Genomic DNA, 13,864 nt, shown 5'->3' with positions numbered 1-13,864 from the left:
ATCTACAGTATAGGTACCTGTGGATGATCCTAAGAGACCAAGTCTGAAGAGACAGTCCCCAGGCAGAGTAGGCCTTATATTTATACCTCTGTGGTGGAACCTGCTAGAACATCTTGCTTACTCAGCCTAGTCAGGTGATCAGGTCATATGAGGTCATGCACAGCCATGCACAGCAGGTCACCTGACCATCCAATCCTTCCAACAGGTTCCAGCACATGCCAATGTATACCAGCTACTTCCATCTCATAAAGGCTTAGTCATGTCTCTTGACCAAGCAATGAGCTGGTGCCCTGACAGCAGCAGTGTCTGCTGGGAGTGCAGACTGGAGAAGGCATCACTGATGTCTGCTGTGCTGGGTGCCTGACAACCAGCAAGAACATGCTGGATGCTGCCTCAGCTGTCTGCAGTGTTGCCTGGTCCCTGCTTGACACATACCTGCACTGGCATTTGCAGGCATGCCAAGGGTCAGTGGCTCAAGCTGGTCAAAGGCTGGTTTGCCATTGCCTTCATCATTGCAGTGACTGGCGCAGTGGGCTATGGTACGTCCTGCTTCTCCTCTTGTTGCCATATGATATACTGACTATATGTACACAGTGTTGCATAAAATGGGACTCTTTTCTTCTATCTGTCAGGGGATGTCTTATTTGCTTTGACTACAGCTTACTCAGGCATGATTACTCATGCTGTGTCAACCTGACACCAGCTATGCCAGTGCCATGTGGCCTGTGGACTGGCTGTGGTAGGACTGTGTGGCATTGCACAGCATGACAGCTGATGACTAGCCACCAGCCAGCAACTCATAGTGACAAGGCCTATGACTGGCCATGACTGGCCAGAGATGACTGGCCATGACTCACTATGACTAGACATTTTCCTCCTTCTCTTTAGTATAAATACCCACCTGTTTAGACAATGATATCCTCATATCTGGTCTCTGAGGAATCTCCACTGTACTTCAATAGAGATAGTACTCTGCAGAATATACCTCTGTCACCTCATCAGCACCTTATCCCCACCCCTTGACAACAACTTCCTCTCTCCACTTGACTTTGATCTCTACTATGTCTGGGCAGCCTCTGTTGATTATAGTGTGCCCTCACACTATTGGTGCTGGTATTGCTTGGGCTTGGTCCTTCACCCCTTGGGGTAAGGCCATCAAGAAGCAGGCCTGAATTCTGTAGAACACATTTGTATTAATAGCACAAGCTTGAACAAATTGGATGTGATGATGGTGAGCTTTGAAGTGTATTAGAGTGGGGTAAGAGTTGTGAAGTCAGGAAGGAGGGTTTCTTTGTGTTGTTGTTGACAATTGCGTCTCCTCTGCCCTATTAATAATATTAAATATATAATAGTTGACCATGCTATTATTAATAATAATCTGATATTAATAATGGTACAAAGATATCACTAATAACCTACAGAATCCACCACCTGGACTTCAGTGGTACAGTGACCTCTGCTATCCGTATGGCATTCAGGCGGAGAGCAGCAGTGCACCCAGAAGGATCCTGACCCTGATGCATCCTATGGTAACCAGGCAGAGATTAGGGTGCTGTGTAGTAATCCCAGTAATGCTATTAACACTGGCAACACTCATAAGACTAGTAATATAGTTATGCTATTAATAGTGATAACACTACTAATATTTGTTCATTTGCCTTTGTAGACAGTGATCTCCAAGTTGGATTGACTGGCTTTGGCATTGCTATACCTACCTCATTTCTTGGATGCAGAAAGTTTGCTGTTCTAGGGAATGATGACACTGAAAGCACTGCCAAGCACCTCAACACCAAGACTCAAAGGATTTACATCATGCAGAATAGGAAGTGCTGCCCTCTGTTTTGCATCCAACAAGAGCATAGATGCTTGAATTGCTGCTCCTTGTGCCACCACAGAATCAGGGCTGAGGGACAAAGGGAGGACTCATCCAGGGAAACATTCATTGAGGAGTGATTGGACTTTTACCAGCTTTGTCAAACCACCAGAGAGTATGACTGCATCTGGATCACCCTTCTTGGGAAGCTTAGCTGCCTCTCTTGCAGCAATGATGATACCCTCCAGGATAGACATGCTTGTTGTGAGGTAGGCATCAATAAGATTTTTCATCTTTGCCCTGCTGAGCATGCCTTTCCAAGTTTTGCCTTGGTAAAGGTCATGGATGACAATGCAAGCAAGGGTGCCTTGCTTCAGCTGACACTTCACCAGTTTGGTGTGGAGGTGGAGCTTGGAGAGCACTGGCTTATTTTCGAGCACTGATTCAATATCCAGCCCATTAACTTGCACAAATTCTGCCATGATATATTTTGCAATTGCATGGTCAAAGTTGTGACCACCCAGGTGGCCATGCCCTCCAGTTCCTTGCATGTCATGATCATCCCCACACATCCACATAAGTGTGGAGTCAAAGATCCCTCTGTCCAAGTTGTAAACTAGGATAAATTGACCATTTTTCTTGGGAGGCAACTTCATGCTGTAAACAAGAGTGGCAGCCATGGGCTTTGACATGATTCTAAGAACATTCAGGCCAGCAATTGTGCCAGCATCCTTGGTGGCTTGATGTTGTGTATCATTGAAGTAGGTGGGAATAGTGATCATGGCATCTTTGACAGGAAAGCCCAATTTTGCCTCAGCATCTCTCTTTGCTTTCATCAACACCTGCACAGACACTTGCTCTGGCACTAACTTCTTCTTTTATCCATTTGGCCCATCAATCTTGAACTCCAGGTGTGATCCATCTGTCAGCACTTTATATGTGACAGAATGTGCATCTTCTTGTACCCCATTGTCATCTGGTTGCTTGCCAATGAATCATAGATTGTGTTGGAGGGATTGTTTTCTTGCAGTTCTTTAGTGGGTGTGCCAACAAATATCTGGTCACTGTCATAGGACATGACTGACAGGAAACTGAGCTCCCCTTCTGTGCTTTTGAGTGTCTCAGAGTAGCCATTCTGATATATCACAACACTAGTATATGTAGTGCCAAGATCAATACCAATGGCAATGTTGGGTGCCATAGCCACAATATCTGGGGTAGGTAAGGATAAGATTGACTAGGAGGATATTGTTGTTTCAATGCAACAAATGCTTTGCAAGCAGAGATGGCCAGATGACAGAGACCAGTGCCATGACCAACTTAGGTACACAAAGTCCTCAATCAGGAAGCATATGAGGTGGTCATGATGAATGGAGGCAGAGGAACAAGTGTCACATCTTGGTACCAAAATTGCAGCTTCAGGTAGGGGTCAGCCACAAACTGTACAGTTCCAATACTGCAAGAGGCATGCCCAGGAGCAAGAATTGCATCTGTAGCAGGTGGTGAACTTGACAGGCTCTGCTGTTTCCCCTTTCTCAAACTACATCCACTGGCACTCTGGCTTCACTTTGCTCTCTCTAATGCTTTCCTGCACTTGTGGTATCCACACTTGCTCCCTACCTTACTTGTGAGGATGGCCATACAAACCCATATTGGCTTGATCAATGCTGCAATCCACCTCTGGGGTTGAGCAGGCCTGTTCTCAGGGTGGCCAATCACCAGTTCAGGGACTGTGTCAGCTGCCTATGTGGTGGCTGCTCCCCTGTCTGGCTCTGCTAATCTGTGCACCATGTAGTGCACTCACATTGTTGGCTCACTGCACTTCTCCCCTGCACTCTCATGAGTTTGCTCAATGCCTTGCTGATCAACATGTGATCCACCATCAGATGTGCTGGGCCTGTTCTTGGGACAGCCGATTGCAGGAATTGAGCATGGTGATGGAACAGTGGAGAGGCAGCATGCTGGACAGGTGGATGCTGCAATCTCAGGCCCACCTTTGTGCCCTCCCTTCATGACCATGGTAATGTCAGTTGACTGCTCAGCCCTGAGCAATGCATGTGCCATCACCTACTGTTCAATCAGTGCTGTGGTCCCCCTTGGATGCAGCAGACCTGTCCACAGGATGGCCAATCACAGGATGGGAAAGCATATGACTGCTAAGGCACTGCAGCTGTGGGTTGATAGCCATGCTGTGGTCGCATTTAGCCCTGCAACTGAGTCCACTCCTCTATATTTGTTCTCCCTCCTATATCACTTCCTTAACTATCCTCACACAACCATTATTATTGCCTTTGTCTAACTGCTCAAATCCAGTTGAGCACTTACATATGTTTGCTTGTGTTGTTAGAGAAGTCCAGTGTACAATCTCTGACTTGGGGGAAATTGAATTGCTTTGGCATAAGAGCTTCAGATCCAAGTGAAGTAATATCAAATACCATGTCTAGGTTGCCTGGTGTTTGCCAGATGTTATCGTGAAATCCAGCAAATAAGTCGAAGGCTACAGATACCCTGTCATATTGGCTTGTGAGTTTCGGAGACGGATTAATTCCCACGTGTTTTGTATTGGAATGCGCGTTGCATGCGCGTTGGGCGGCGAAGGGCAAAGGCGCTCAGACGTCGAGGACCAACACTTGCCTACACCGAACTGCAGAGATTAACATAGTCGCAACTCTCTCCTCGACGTCCACCATCTCTGGCGACATTGACGTCGACTGCGACGAGCAGTTTACGCGTCACACAAAGAATCATCAACGCCGGCGATCCCGTCAGCATTACCAACGATGCCTAGCGTCGCCGACGTCCGCCGGGCACATTCGCCCATCCCGCCCTCCGGTCCATCCATTCCACCTCCTTATGCCCTTTCGACAGCGGGCACTACCCTCACCGCAGGAGCTACCAACCTGGCGGGCGCTATCGTAGGCGTGGGGGCGAACCTTCTATCCCTCGGCACGTCCTCTCGTGCAGAGGCACCCTCTCCAACACCTGGTTCAAGACCCTCCATCTCCAGCCCTACACCGAGTCTCTCCCTCTTACCCTCTCTAGAAGGCCTTGATCCAACCCAGCAGCTAGAAGAGCTTCAAAAAGAGCTCGACAAACAACGCAAGATCAAGGACGGGGCGCAGAACCTACTCGCGGTCGTGGCGTCCTCTGCGGCAGAATCAGGTGCAAAGAACGGAAGTGGCGCGAACAAACACTTACAAAGTGTTGAGAGGGAGCTGTTTAGTGCGGAGGGGAGGATACAGTTGCTGGTCAGGGCTATGGCACAGCTGCAGAGGGGAGTTACGGAGGCTGTCTCAGGCAATGGGGCCGCAGGAGGAGCACCACAAGCACAAGGTGGTCCATCAACTGGTGCCACTCGTATTCCTGGCTCTAGGAGGGGGACTAGCTCGTCCGAACCGGGTAAAGGCAAACGCGCGTTCTTCGCTTCTGCTTCCTCCGGAGCTGGGTCTTCCGCGAGCTCGATCGGAGGGGGACCATGGGCAGGAGAAAAGCAGCGACGAGGGAGTGCGAGTACGTCACTAACACTTCAGGGAGAGATGGAGGACTTTAAGGGCGCTTTGGCTTCTTCTCGCGGGCTGGTGGGCCAGTTGGCTGAGCTGGGCAGGCTTGATGATGCTGGGGGTGGGAGCGGGATAACGGTAGCGGAGGGAGCGAGGTTGGCGTGCGTAGGACGACTGACTGAAATTCTGAGGGTGAACGTGAGGGTACGATACGAGCTCGACATTTCTGAGTTCGCACAAGCGTATGTCTTCGTCCTCCCACATGAATATGGTCCTGAGCATTCCATGTGTACAGAGTGATGCCATGTCTGGCTGATGCATGCAGCAAAGACCTCAGGATGGCCGTGTTCAGGTTGCTACGGTTTACCATTGTGGATGCTACGGCACTTGGAGTGCTGAAGGACGAGGGGCTGGATTGGTATATGATTAAGTGCGGCCTATTACCTCCATCTCCACTGACGGAAGTGCTAACGACACGCAGAACTCTTTCAAGAGACAACAAACACGTAGAAGAAAAAGAGCAAGTGCTCAAGCTTATCCGACTTTTCCTCACTCTCCGGTCCGAGCCCCAACCCCAAAACTCCAACAGCAACCCCTCTCCTCCCCCACCTGCGCCGCCTATCTCCGAACCTCTTCTCCGCGCGTTCATAGCCATGTGCGACTCCTCAGAAGACGCGCTCCGCCTCACGGGGCTGGAGACACTTGCTGAGCTTGTACTGGTTGACATTGATGCTGTCTGCTTGTCGGGAGGGATGAGAGTTCTTCTCCAGGCACTGGCGGAGGGGGCCGAGGTTGGACCGGCTTTGGCGGGCGTGTTCTTGTATTTGATCGATCGGCCCAGGACAAGAGGATATTTTAGACTTGGAAGCGATCTGGAGGTAGGTCCGGTCCTCGTGGCCAGGAAGGAAGTGGCTGACACCATAGAAGTCCGTGTTCTCCGTGTTCTCAGAAGTGTATGGGACCCGTCAGTCGATCAACACCGCCCGCCTACGCGCTTGCAGCAAGACCATCTCCAGCATGCTCCGTACCTGGGCAGGGCTGCTTTACTTTTCGCTCAACGACCGGCGCGCCATCGCCACGCTTGTTAACACCCTACGCTTTCCTATCCCCGAAAGTCGAGAGATACTTATCGATTTCTTCTTCGAGCTTCTGAGAATCAGGGGTGCGAAATGGCATGGCGAGTTCTTACAAGGGAGGAGACTGACACGTAAGTGCTGTTCCTTCTGTCCGTTTCTCTGTGGGAAGAGAATACTTATCACCGAATAGTATACGGCCGGGGGGCACTCGGTGCCCCAAAAGGCCCGAATCCTGCTCTCGAACCTCTCAACGCGAGACTCGATCTCTCAGATCAATTTGTCGCCCTCCTCGTCTCCATCTTCATCGAAGCCGGCCTCCTGGACGCGCTCGCGGTAGTCATACAAGAGAAAGGAGGCAACGAGGGCGTTGCGAGAAGGGCAGCTCTCTTGATGGATGAGGTGCTGCAGATCGTTAGTCGCGTACTACCGGGGAGGGTGTCTAGCACCATCTTGGTGAGTGGACTTGCAGTCATTGGATGCAGGAAGGCTGATGGGGGAGTCAGTCACTCCCGGCACTGTTCGCCATGACGACTAGCTTCAAAGACAACGATCAGCGTAACATTGGTATCGATACGCTAGCTTCTCTGGATAGTCTGGATCGGAACCGGTTGCGTCTTCAGGCCCAACCTCAAACGAACCGAAATCGTTCCAACTCGGTAGACGATGCCATCCGCCGCGGGCAGCGGCAAGCCGAGCAGACGCGCAAGACGATGGCTGCTGCGGTGGACGACAAGACCTTTGCGACGATGATTGTTGATACGGGCGTGACGACGTCGCGTGACTCTGTGAGATGGAATGTCGACCTCCTGCTCGAGGTCATGGATGGCGCGTTAAGCAGCTCTAAACGGCTGGAGGAGGTGCTGAAGACAAGCAAGTTTTGTCGCCGGCTTTTACCGTTCTTTCACCCTTTTGCACATCGGTTCTCAGATTTGAGAAGTACGAAACCGAACGAAAGATGGGTTAAGCTTGGATGCAAGTTCTTGAGAGTGCTCATGAGCCATTCGGAGGGGCAGAGGATGCTGACTGAGGATAAGCTCTTATTAGAGCTGATGGAGTGCTTCGCTCAGCTTGACCCTGTGAGTCGTGCCGACCACACCTCAGTCATGTGCACTCACTCAGGCACCAGTTCAACGGCGCACCGTCAAGTGATCCCATCTTCTCAAAGAAGCGCGTAGAAGATACGCTCACATACGGATACTTTGAGATGCTCGGCACGCTCAGTCAGTTCTCGGAAGGCATCGAGCTCCTCCAGCGATTCCGGATATTCACTGCTTTCTACCACTTGAGCGAACTCAAGAGCAGAGAAGACCTTATCAAGGGTATGATCGAGCATTTGGACTATTCAAGGGACGGGCATCCGAGGATTGTGTTATCGAAGGCGCTGACATCGAGCTACAAGGTGAGTATGCGTTGGCGGACACAAAATATTTCGCTGATCTTGCTATCAGCATATCCGAAAGTACGCAACGGAACACCTTGGCAAGCTCATCCAAAACAGTGACGAACCGCACGAGTGGACCCTTCGCCTGCTTCTCACGCAACTATACGACCCTGCTGTAGAAGTGTGTGAACAAGCCGTCGAATATCTGCAAGAAGCGTGTCAGTCCTCCGAGGTCTTGCAGATGGTCGTGCGTATGCGACCAACCCTGGAGCACTTGGGCGAACTCGGTCATCCACTGCTGCTGAGGTTCATGTCCAACCAGGCGGGGTTCAGGTACCTGCGTGAGGCACGCTATGTCGATCGGGAGATGGACGGCTGGTTCCAGGAGAGGAACTTGCAGTACGTGATCCAGGTGGAGGCGTTCTTGGCCAAAGCGCTGGGGCAGGAGGATACTGAGGAGTTCCTCAACCCTGAGTCCGTTCATTTTCCCGCTTGTAGAGTCCCGACTGACCAAATACAGCTTCGACGGCATGGCCCCACCACACTTTTATGGAGAGATGGCAAAGACTGAGCTGGGCTGCCAGATCATCCATGAAAAAGGTCACTTTGCGGACTTTGCACAGGTGATAAGACAGTATGGACTGGAAGATGAAGACAGGGAACTGATCACGAAGCTGAAAAGTGTGTTATGGGCAGTGGTGCGTGTTCTCCCACTAAGGGTCGAGCGCATGCTAATGTTGTATAGGGGAACATCGGCTCTCACCACTACGGCTTCCAGTTCATAGAGGAAGAAGATATCCTACAGAACATCATCGATATCGTGGAGCAGTCTGCAGTGCTCTCCGTACGCGGAACGGCGTACTTCGTTCTCGGGCTCCTGTCATGCACCTCGGAGGGCGCGGAGATCTTGTACGAGTACGGGTGGGAGGCAACCAAGACGCCTATGGGAGAGCCGACTGGCATATGCTTGCCCATCGCCCAGGGGGAGAAGATGGAGCGATTCCTTGATGTATGCCCTTTCCCCCCGGATATCTGTGATGATGAAGCTAACGTGCTTTATAGATCCCCCTCTGGGAGCCGCCATTACGGATCTACATGGAGCCGCGGATGTTGCGTCCGCCTACAGCGCCCGTCGAAAATGACGTACTCCTGGCCATTGCCAACCTGGGCAACTCGATGACTGCGAACAAAGCTTCGCACACTCTTGCGCTGCTCAAGACGCGCCATCATAAGCTGTTCAGTAGCATCACCCTCCTCTATCGAGTGCTGCACCTAATCTCGACGCATTCGTATCGGTTCTCGGTGAGGAAGTATGTTCTGGACCTGTTCGAAGTCCGATTCGATCCGAAGACGGTCGCCGCGCTGCGCAAGGCCGCTTCCTCCCTACAGCAAGTCGGGCCAGCGGAGGTAGAGCAGGCCGCACCAAGACCGAGGGACAGCCTGAGGAGCAGAGGGAGGACAAGAAGTATTAGTGACGATGAAGAGCTGGGGTTGGGGTTGGAGGGAGAGGAAGAAGGCGAGGGGGTGGAGGAGGAGCAACAGAGGGGCGTGTGGATGGAGCCTCAGGTTAAGGTGACTGGGTTTGACGATCCGCGGGTGCATGATTAACCCTTTTCCTTCCTGTTTTGCGATGAACGAGGTGAGGAACAGTCCATTTTGGTAACCATTTCTCTTCCGGTTCCCTTTCTTCTCTCTTCTCTGCTTTTACCTGCTCCAGTACATCTTTCATTTTTTTTGGCGGTGAGGTTACCCTGAGTGCACGATACCCGGCATTGTGATATACTCGCACTTTCTCGATGTAGTAGAAATGTATGACTAGCTAGACTGCAGCGGGATCTGTAGGAAAGCATGATATGTATGATGTCCATCCCTCCTTCTCCCTATATCGGTGATAACACCAGAGTTGCCGATTCCCCCGAATAAAGCTCCCACGAACATGTGCTTTCTCTGTTGATGACGTCATGGGCGCGTCCCATCCGGTGGAGAGATCACTTCCGCCAATGGGCTAGTGTCAGTCAAGCGTGGGCGCATACACTTGACCTCATCGTCCTATCGTCAGTCCTTGCACTCTGCTCGTCGTCTCGCGCGTCCTCCTCCCCGTCCCCTCAGCTCACTTCATACCAAGGTGTAAGCTTCCAACATGTCCGCAATCGCAAAACAAGCTAGTCAGACACAGGCTGCACTTGCCGGAGCTGAGCAGCCTCTGACACCGACCTTCACCCTAAAGGACTATGGGATCTTCTTCACTGCTGGTGCGTATCTGACGTCCTCCCCCTCTCAATGCTGACCATCTGAAGGGGCACTATGTTGCACGTGAGTCTCGTCTTGAGCGCAGGAAACGCAGCTGATCGAGTCCAGGATCACACACGGAGGGATGACCCGTATGTCCCCCCGCGCCCTTAGCGTCACATACTCATCCGCCTAGCGATCGACGTGATCAAAACGCGTATCCAGATCGACCCCGCCCTCAAGGGACATTCCCTCCTCTCCGGCGGGAGGAAGATCGTCGCTGCCGAAGGGCCCGCCGCTCTCCTTACGGGCTTCGGGCCTACGGCGGTAGGGTACCTTATCCAAGGAGGAGCGAAGTTCTCGGGGTATGAGTTCTGGAAAAAGACGTTCACAGATGCGGTGGGGAGTAGGGAGGAGGCTGTCAAGTATAGGACGGCGATCTACTTGGGCGCGTCGAGTGTTGCTGAGTGCGTGCATTCCCTATGGATATCTTCGCAGTGGTGCAGGGATCAGACTGACGGATAATCAGGTTTTTTGCTGATATCCTCCTCACTCCACTTGAGGCGACCCGGATTCGTATGGTCAGCGAGCGAGGGTATGCTACGGGCCTTGTATCGGGCTTTACCAAGCTCGCTGCCGAAGGTGGGCTGGGCACGCTATACGCGGGTTTCTTGCCCATATTGTTCAAGTGCGTATACGCATTCCATTTCATCGCGCTATAATATGTGACTTCGACAACTAACGTGATTGTGCATCGTGCCTAGGCAGATCCCCTACGCTATCGGCCAGTTCACAGTGAATGAGTTCTGCCACGAGGCAGTCTACCGCCGGCTTTCCGAAGAAACGCGCAACACCCTCTCCGGCACATCAAAGTTCGCGATCGCCCTCGGTTCGGGCATTACAGCCGGCTTCGCAGCCGCTATCCTGTCACACGTATGCACCTTCCCCTCACTTCCGTAGTTACCCTGACGGCCATGGGACGCAGCCGGCGGATACGTTACTCAGTCAGATTAACAAAGGACACGGACCGAAGGGGAGCATGCTCTACCGTCTTGCGACACTGGCGAGGGAGGCAGGGCCAGCGGGGCTCTTCGCCGGACTGGGGCCGAGGATGATAATGACTGCTGGGCTGGTTTCGGGTGCGTGTTTCTTGCCGTGTTAGCGAATGGAGCTGACGGGATCTGGGTTGCTATCTTGCGGATGTGGTTATGTTCTCATGTGGACTTGACTGGAATAGGCCAGTTCTTGTTATATGGATGGATAAAGAATAGCATGGGAGGTGCACCGGGTGTGGAGATACACAAAGAGAACAGCGTAGCGCCTCCCTCCAGGGGCGGACACTAGCAGCGTTGGTGTTGACGTTGGTGTGAACCTCTTGGTTGTTCGCTGTATTGGGACATAAACGGTTGTGTATGTAGAGTAGAGTATTTCTAGGACAGAAATAGATGCGATTCTGCCTTGGACTGGACTAGAACGGTTCGTATTGACGTCATCTCCGACACCGGAGCTCCGTGCAGCTCGGCACTCAACGCCGACAATCCCCGCCGACAATCCTTGCCCCTCGTATATCTCGGGCCGTAAATAGCACAATGGACGTGACTGGCTCGTCAGTACTTGACCTGCATCCCCTTGGGCCGATGGATGTGGACGATGTGGGCTGGACCTCGGGCAGGAGCGGGATTGGGTGCTTCTTGAACGGTGGGTATATAACCACGCAAGAGGGTTGTAGATCGTTTGATGTAATAGTACTAGACCATAGCGAACCTGCATACAAATCCGATGTCCGAAGCTCAAGTCTGGCTCGGTGCGTCCTTCCTCAGCACCCTCCCTGCAACGGCTGACCTACGAGAAAGTGACGGGCGCCAACTCGGGGTTTGGGAAACTCATGATTGAGCTCGTCCTCCGCCGAGGCGGGAAATGCGTGGCGACGTCTATCGACCCTTCTGCGCTCAAGCCCCTCGAGGAGGCGTACCGCGGTTCCCTGCTCAACCTGTACCTGGACGTGAACAACGAGTCTGAGATCCTGGCCGCCTTCTCTGAGGCGCGGGAAACGTTCGGCCGCGTGGACGTCGTGTTCAACAACGCTGGCCTCCTGTTGCGCGGTGTGGTGGAAAGCGTACCGGAAGCGACCGCAAGAAAGGTATTCGACGTCAACTTCTGGGGTAGTACGAACGTGACCAAGGAGGCGGTGAGGTTCTTCAGGGAGGTGAACGGGCCGAAGAGAGGGGGGAAGATGGTCGTCGTCAGTTCGAGTTCAGGGATCGTGGCTGGCCCGCTGTTTGCGCATTATGCGGCTAGGTTCGTGCGTTTACCGGGTCTGACACTGAGCTGACGCGTATTACAGCAAGCAAGGTATGTGTTCGTTGAGCAGGATCTTGGGGACTGATACGAGGTGCTCCTAGCGGTTGAGGCTGTAACCGTCGGCATGTCGAAAGAGCTTAAACCAGAGTGGAACATCCAGGCACTGTCCCTCTCCTCGCACAAGAACACGTGCTCAACCCTCTAGCTGTGCATCACCGAGCCCGGATGGTTCACCCCTCCCATCCTAGATCCCAACCCTAGCCTGCAGCTGTCCATCCCCGCCGCATACGCCGGTGGGCCCGCGACGGCAGCCGAGCACGCTGTGATCCACCCTGGCCAGGCGGAGAAGGCCATCGAGTTGATATATGACGTTATGCAGAGGGAGAAGATCCCGCTGAGGCTGCCTATTGGCGCGGGGGCGATTGGCGCTGCTCGGAGGGTGGCGAGGGAGTGGATTGAGCTTGCGGATGAGTGGGAGGAGGAGTCCAGGGATCCTGCGTTTGGGAAGTGAGACTGACTGGGAAGGAGTTCGTTGTGTTGTATAGCCTGAAACGAGAGGAAAGAGCATTCCATGTAATGTAATTTGAAGACTCACCAGCATGTTTGTCTCTAGAGTGTCCGGCAACTCTACATCTCTCCACGTTCTCGCCTGATTGTCTAAATCATCCCAGATCTCCACGCGGGGCCCCGCACTCCCGTATCGCTCCTGCATCTGTTCCTGACCGCATGGCAGCAGAAGCTTCTGCCGGTTATTCCGGAGTCGTGCGATATTAAGGGCACTGCCGTAAGTGTTGGGATCACAGGACTGCATGGACCAGGGTGAATGGACAAAGCAGAACGTGCTTCCCACAAACATCGACGAGTGCAGTGAGCGCGTGCATCAACCGCTCATTCAGGTCTCGTGAGCGCGTCCAGTTGGGCACGTGACCAGGGACCATAAGGTTTCCGGCTAAGGTTGCCGCTACCGCATCCCAGAGCGGTCCCCGAAAATTTGCGTTACGCTAGAGACTTGCGCTGTTCCGGAAGTTGTAGAGCCCCGGGAATGAATACAATGCCTTGCGATGAGGGTTGGAGGGTGTTGACGCTGCTGACAGGCTGGGTAATGGGTCGTTGTCGCACCGATTCCCGAGGCGGTCGGGAGAAGTGCACCAGCACAGTCTGCCGCAGTCTAGTGCGAAATCCTGCTGATTATCCCGAAGTGGACTCTGTTGATCCTCTGATGATAACGGATGTCGGGGAGACGAGGAACGTCGGTTACACGTGCGGAAGCACCCGTGAAAGAAAGACAACGTGCTCCCAGTCCCGCACATGTGCTGGCGAGTCGGGGCGACTACGATGCCGCTCCGTGACTCACCGTTGGGAGGTCGAAGCGCCGGGCCGTCGGGTAGAGGCTGTCGAACCGCGGCGAAACAACCGATATTGCAGAACACTTACAACCGATGTGGAAGTTGACAGTTGACAGTTGACAGTTGGGCTTATCTGCATACGGGCTGAGCCGATTCGTTGTCGGTCAGAGGGAAGGTGCGAGGGAGGCGCTGTGTGGCTCGCAGCTTCGCTACCCTGA

The 13,864-nt window shown here is 52.9% G+C and overlaps 4 protein-coding genes across 4 annotated transcripts; 3 read left to right on the top strand and 1 right to left on the bottom strand.

Annotated features, from left to right (window-relative positions):
• Positions 1 to 1,923: 1,923 nt before the first annotated feature.
• Positions 1,924 to 2,649, bottom strand: DACRYDRAFT_15053 (HSP70-domain-containing protein; the record flags this gene model as incomplete). The annotated part of the gene is made up of 1 exon (XM_040771072.1): positions 1,924 to 2,649. The coding sequence occupies one exon, from the start codon at positions 2,647 to 2,649 to the stop codon at positions 1,924 to 1,926; it is 726 nt and encodes a 241-aa protein (XP_040630047.1).
• A 2,700-nt stretch (positions 2,650 to 5,349) lies between these two features.
• DACRYDRAFT_78031 (uncharacterized protein) lies at positions 5,350 to 9,636 on the top strand (the record flags this gene model as incomplete). Its single annotated transcript, XM_040776306.1, has 11 exons — positions 5,350 to 5,555; positions 5,609 to 5,743; positions 5,795 to 6,191; positions 6,241 to 6,520; positions 6,580 to 6,842; positions 6,893 to 7,465; positions 7,516 to 7,788; positions 7,838 to 8,244; positions 8,291 to 8,468; positions 8,516 to 8,779; positions 8,833 to 9,636. 11 exons carry the CDS (start codon positions 5,350 to 5,352, stop codon positions 9,376 to 9,378), a joined length of 3,522 nt encoding a protein of 1,173 aa, XP_040630046.1. The 3' UTR covers positions 9,379 to 9,636.
• A 238-nt stretch (positions 9,637 to 9,874) lies between these two features.
• DACRYDRAFT_78027 (mitochondrial carrier) lies at positions 9,875 to 11,343 on the top strand (the record flags this gene model as incomplete). Its single annotated transcript, XM_040776305.1, has 8 exons — positions 9,875 to 10,022; positions 10,068 to 10,083; positions 10,129 to 10,151; positions 10,196 to 10,466; positions 10,529 to 10,687; positions 10,764 to 10,932; positions 10,985 to 11,138; positions 11,237 to 11,343. Exons 1-8 carry the CDS (start codon positions 9,911 to 9,913, stop codon positions 11,341 to 11,343), a joined length of 1,011 nt encoding a protein of 336 aa, XP_040630045.1. The 5' UTR covers positions 9,875 to 9,910.
• Positions 11,344 to 11,645: 302 nt separating this feature from the next.
• DACRYDRAFT_21439 (NADP-binding protein) lies at positions 11,646 to 12,893 on the top strand. Its single transcript, XM_040772400.1, has 5 exons — positions 11,646 to 11,697; positions 11,752 to 11,803; positions 11,853 to 12,297; positions 12,344 to 12,351; positions 12,402 to 12,893. Exons 2-5 carry the CDS (start codon positions 11,779 to 11,781, stop codon positions 12,503 to 12,505), a joined length of 582 nt encoding a protein of 193 aa, XP_040630044.1. The 5' UTR covers positions 11,646 to 11,697; positions 11,752 to 11,778; the 3' UTR covers positions 12,506 to 12,893.
• The last annotated feature ends 971 nt before the right edge of the window (positions 12,894 to 13,864 follow it).

The sequence above is a fragment of the Dacryopinax primogenitus genome (assembly GCF_000292625.1).
Source record: "Dacryopinax primogenitus strain DJM-731 SS1 chromosome Unknown DACRYscaffold_6, whole genome shotgun sequence".
NCBI classification, from domain to species: Eukaryota; Fungi; Basidiomycota; class Dacrymycetes; order Dacrymycetales; family Dacrymycetaceae; genus Dacryopinax; species Dacryopinax primogenitus.
Note: the sequence above shows the minus strand (reverse complement) of the source record. Positions and strands in the feature narration are given on the sequence as shown.

Bases quoted from the DNA above. Each gene is read 5' to 3' on its own strand.
- DACRYDRAFT_21439 (XM_040772400.1), top strand. From the start codon at position 11,779: ATGTCCGAAGCTCAAGTCTGGCTCG. The intron at 11,804-11,852 runs GTGCGTCCTTCC...CCTACGAGAAAG, and splicing joins CGAAGCTCAAGTCTGGCTCG to TGACGGGCGCCAACTCGGGG.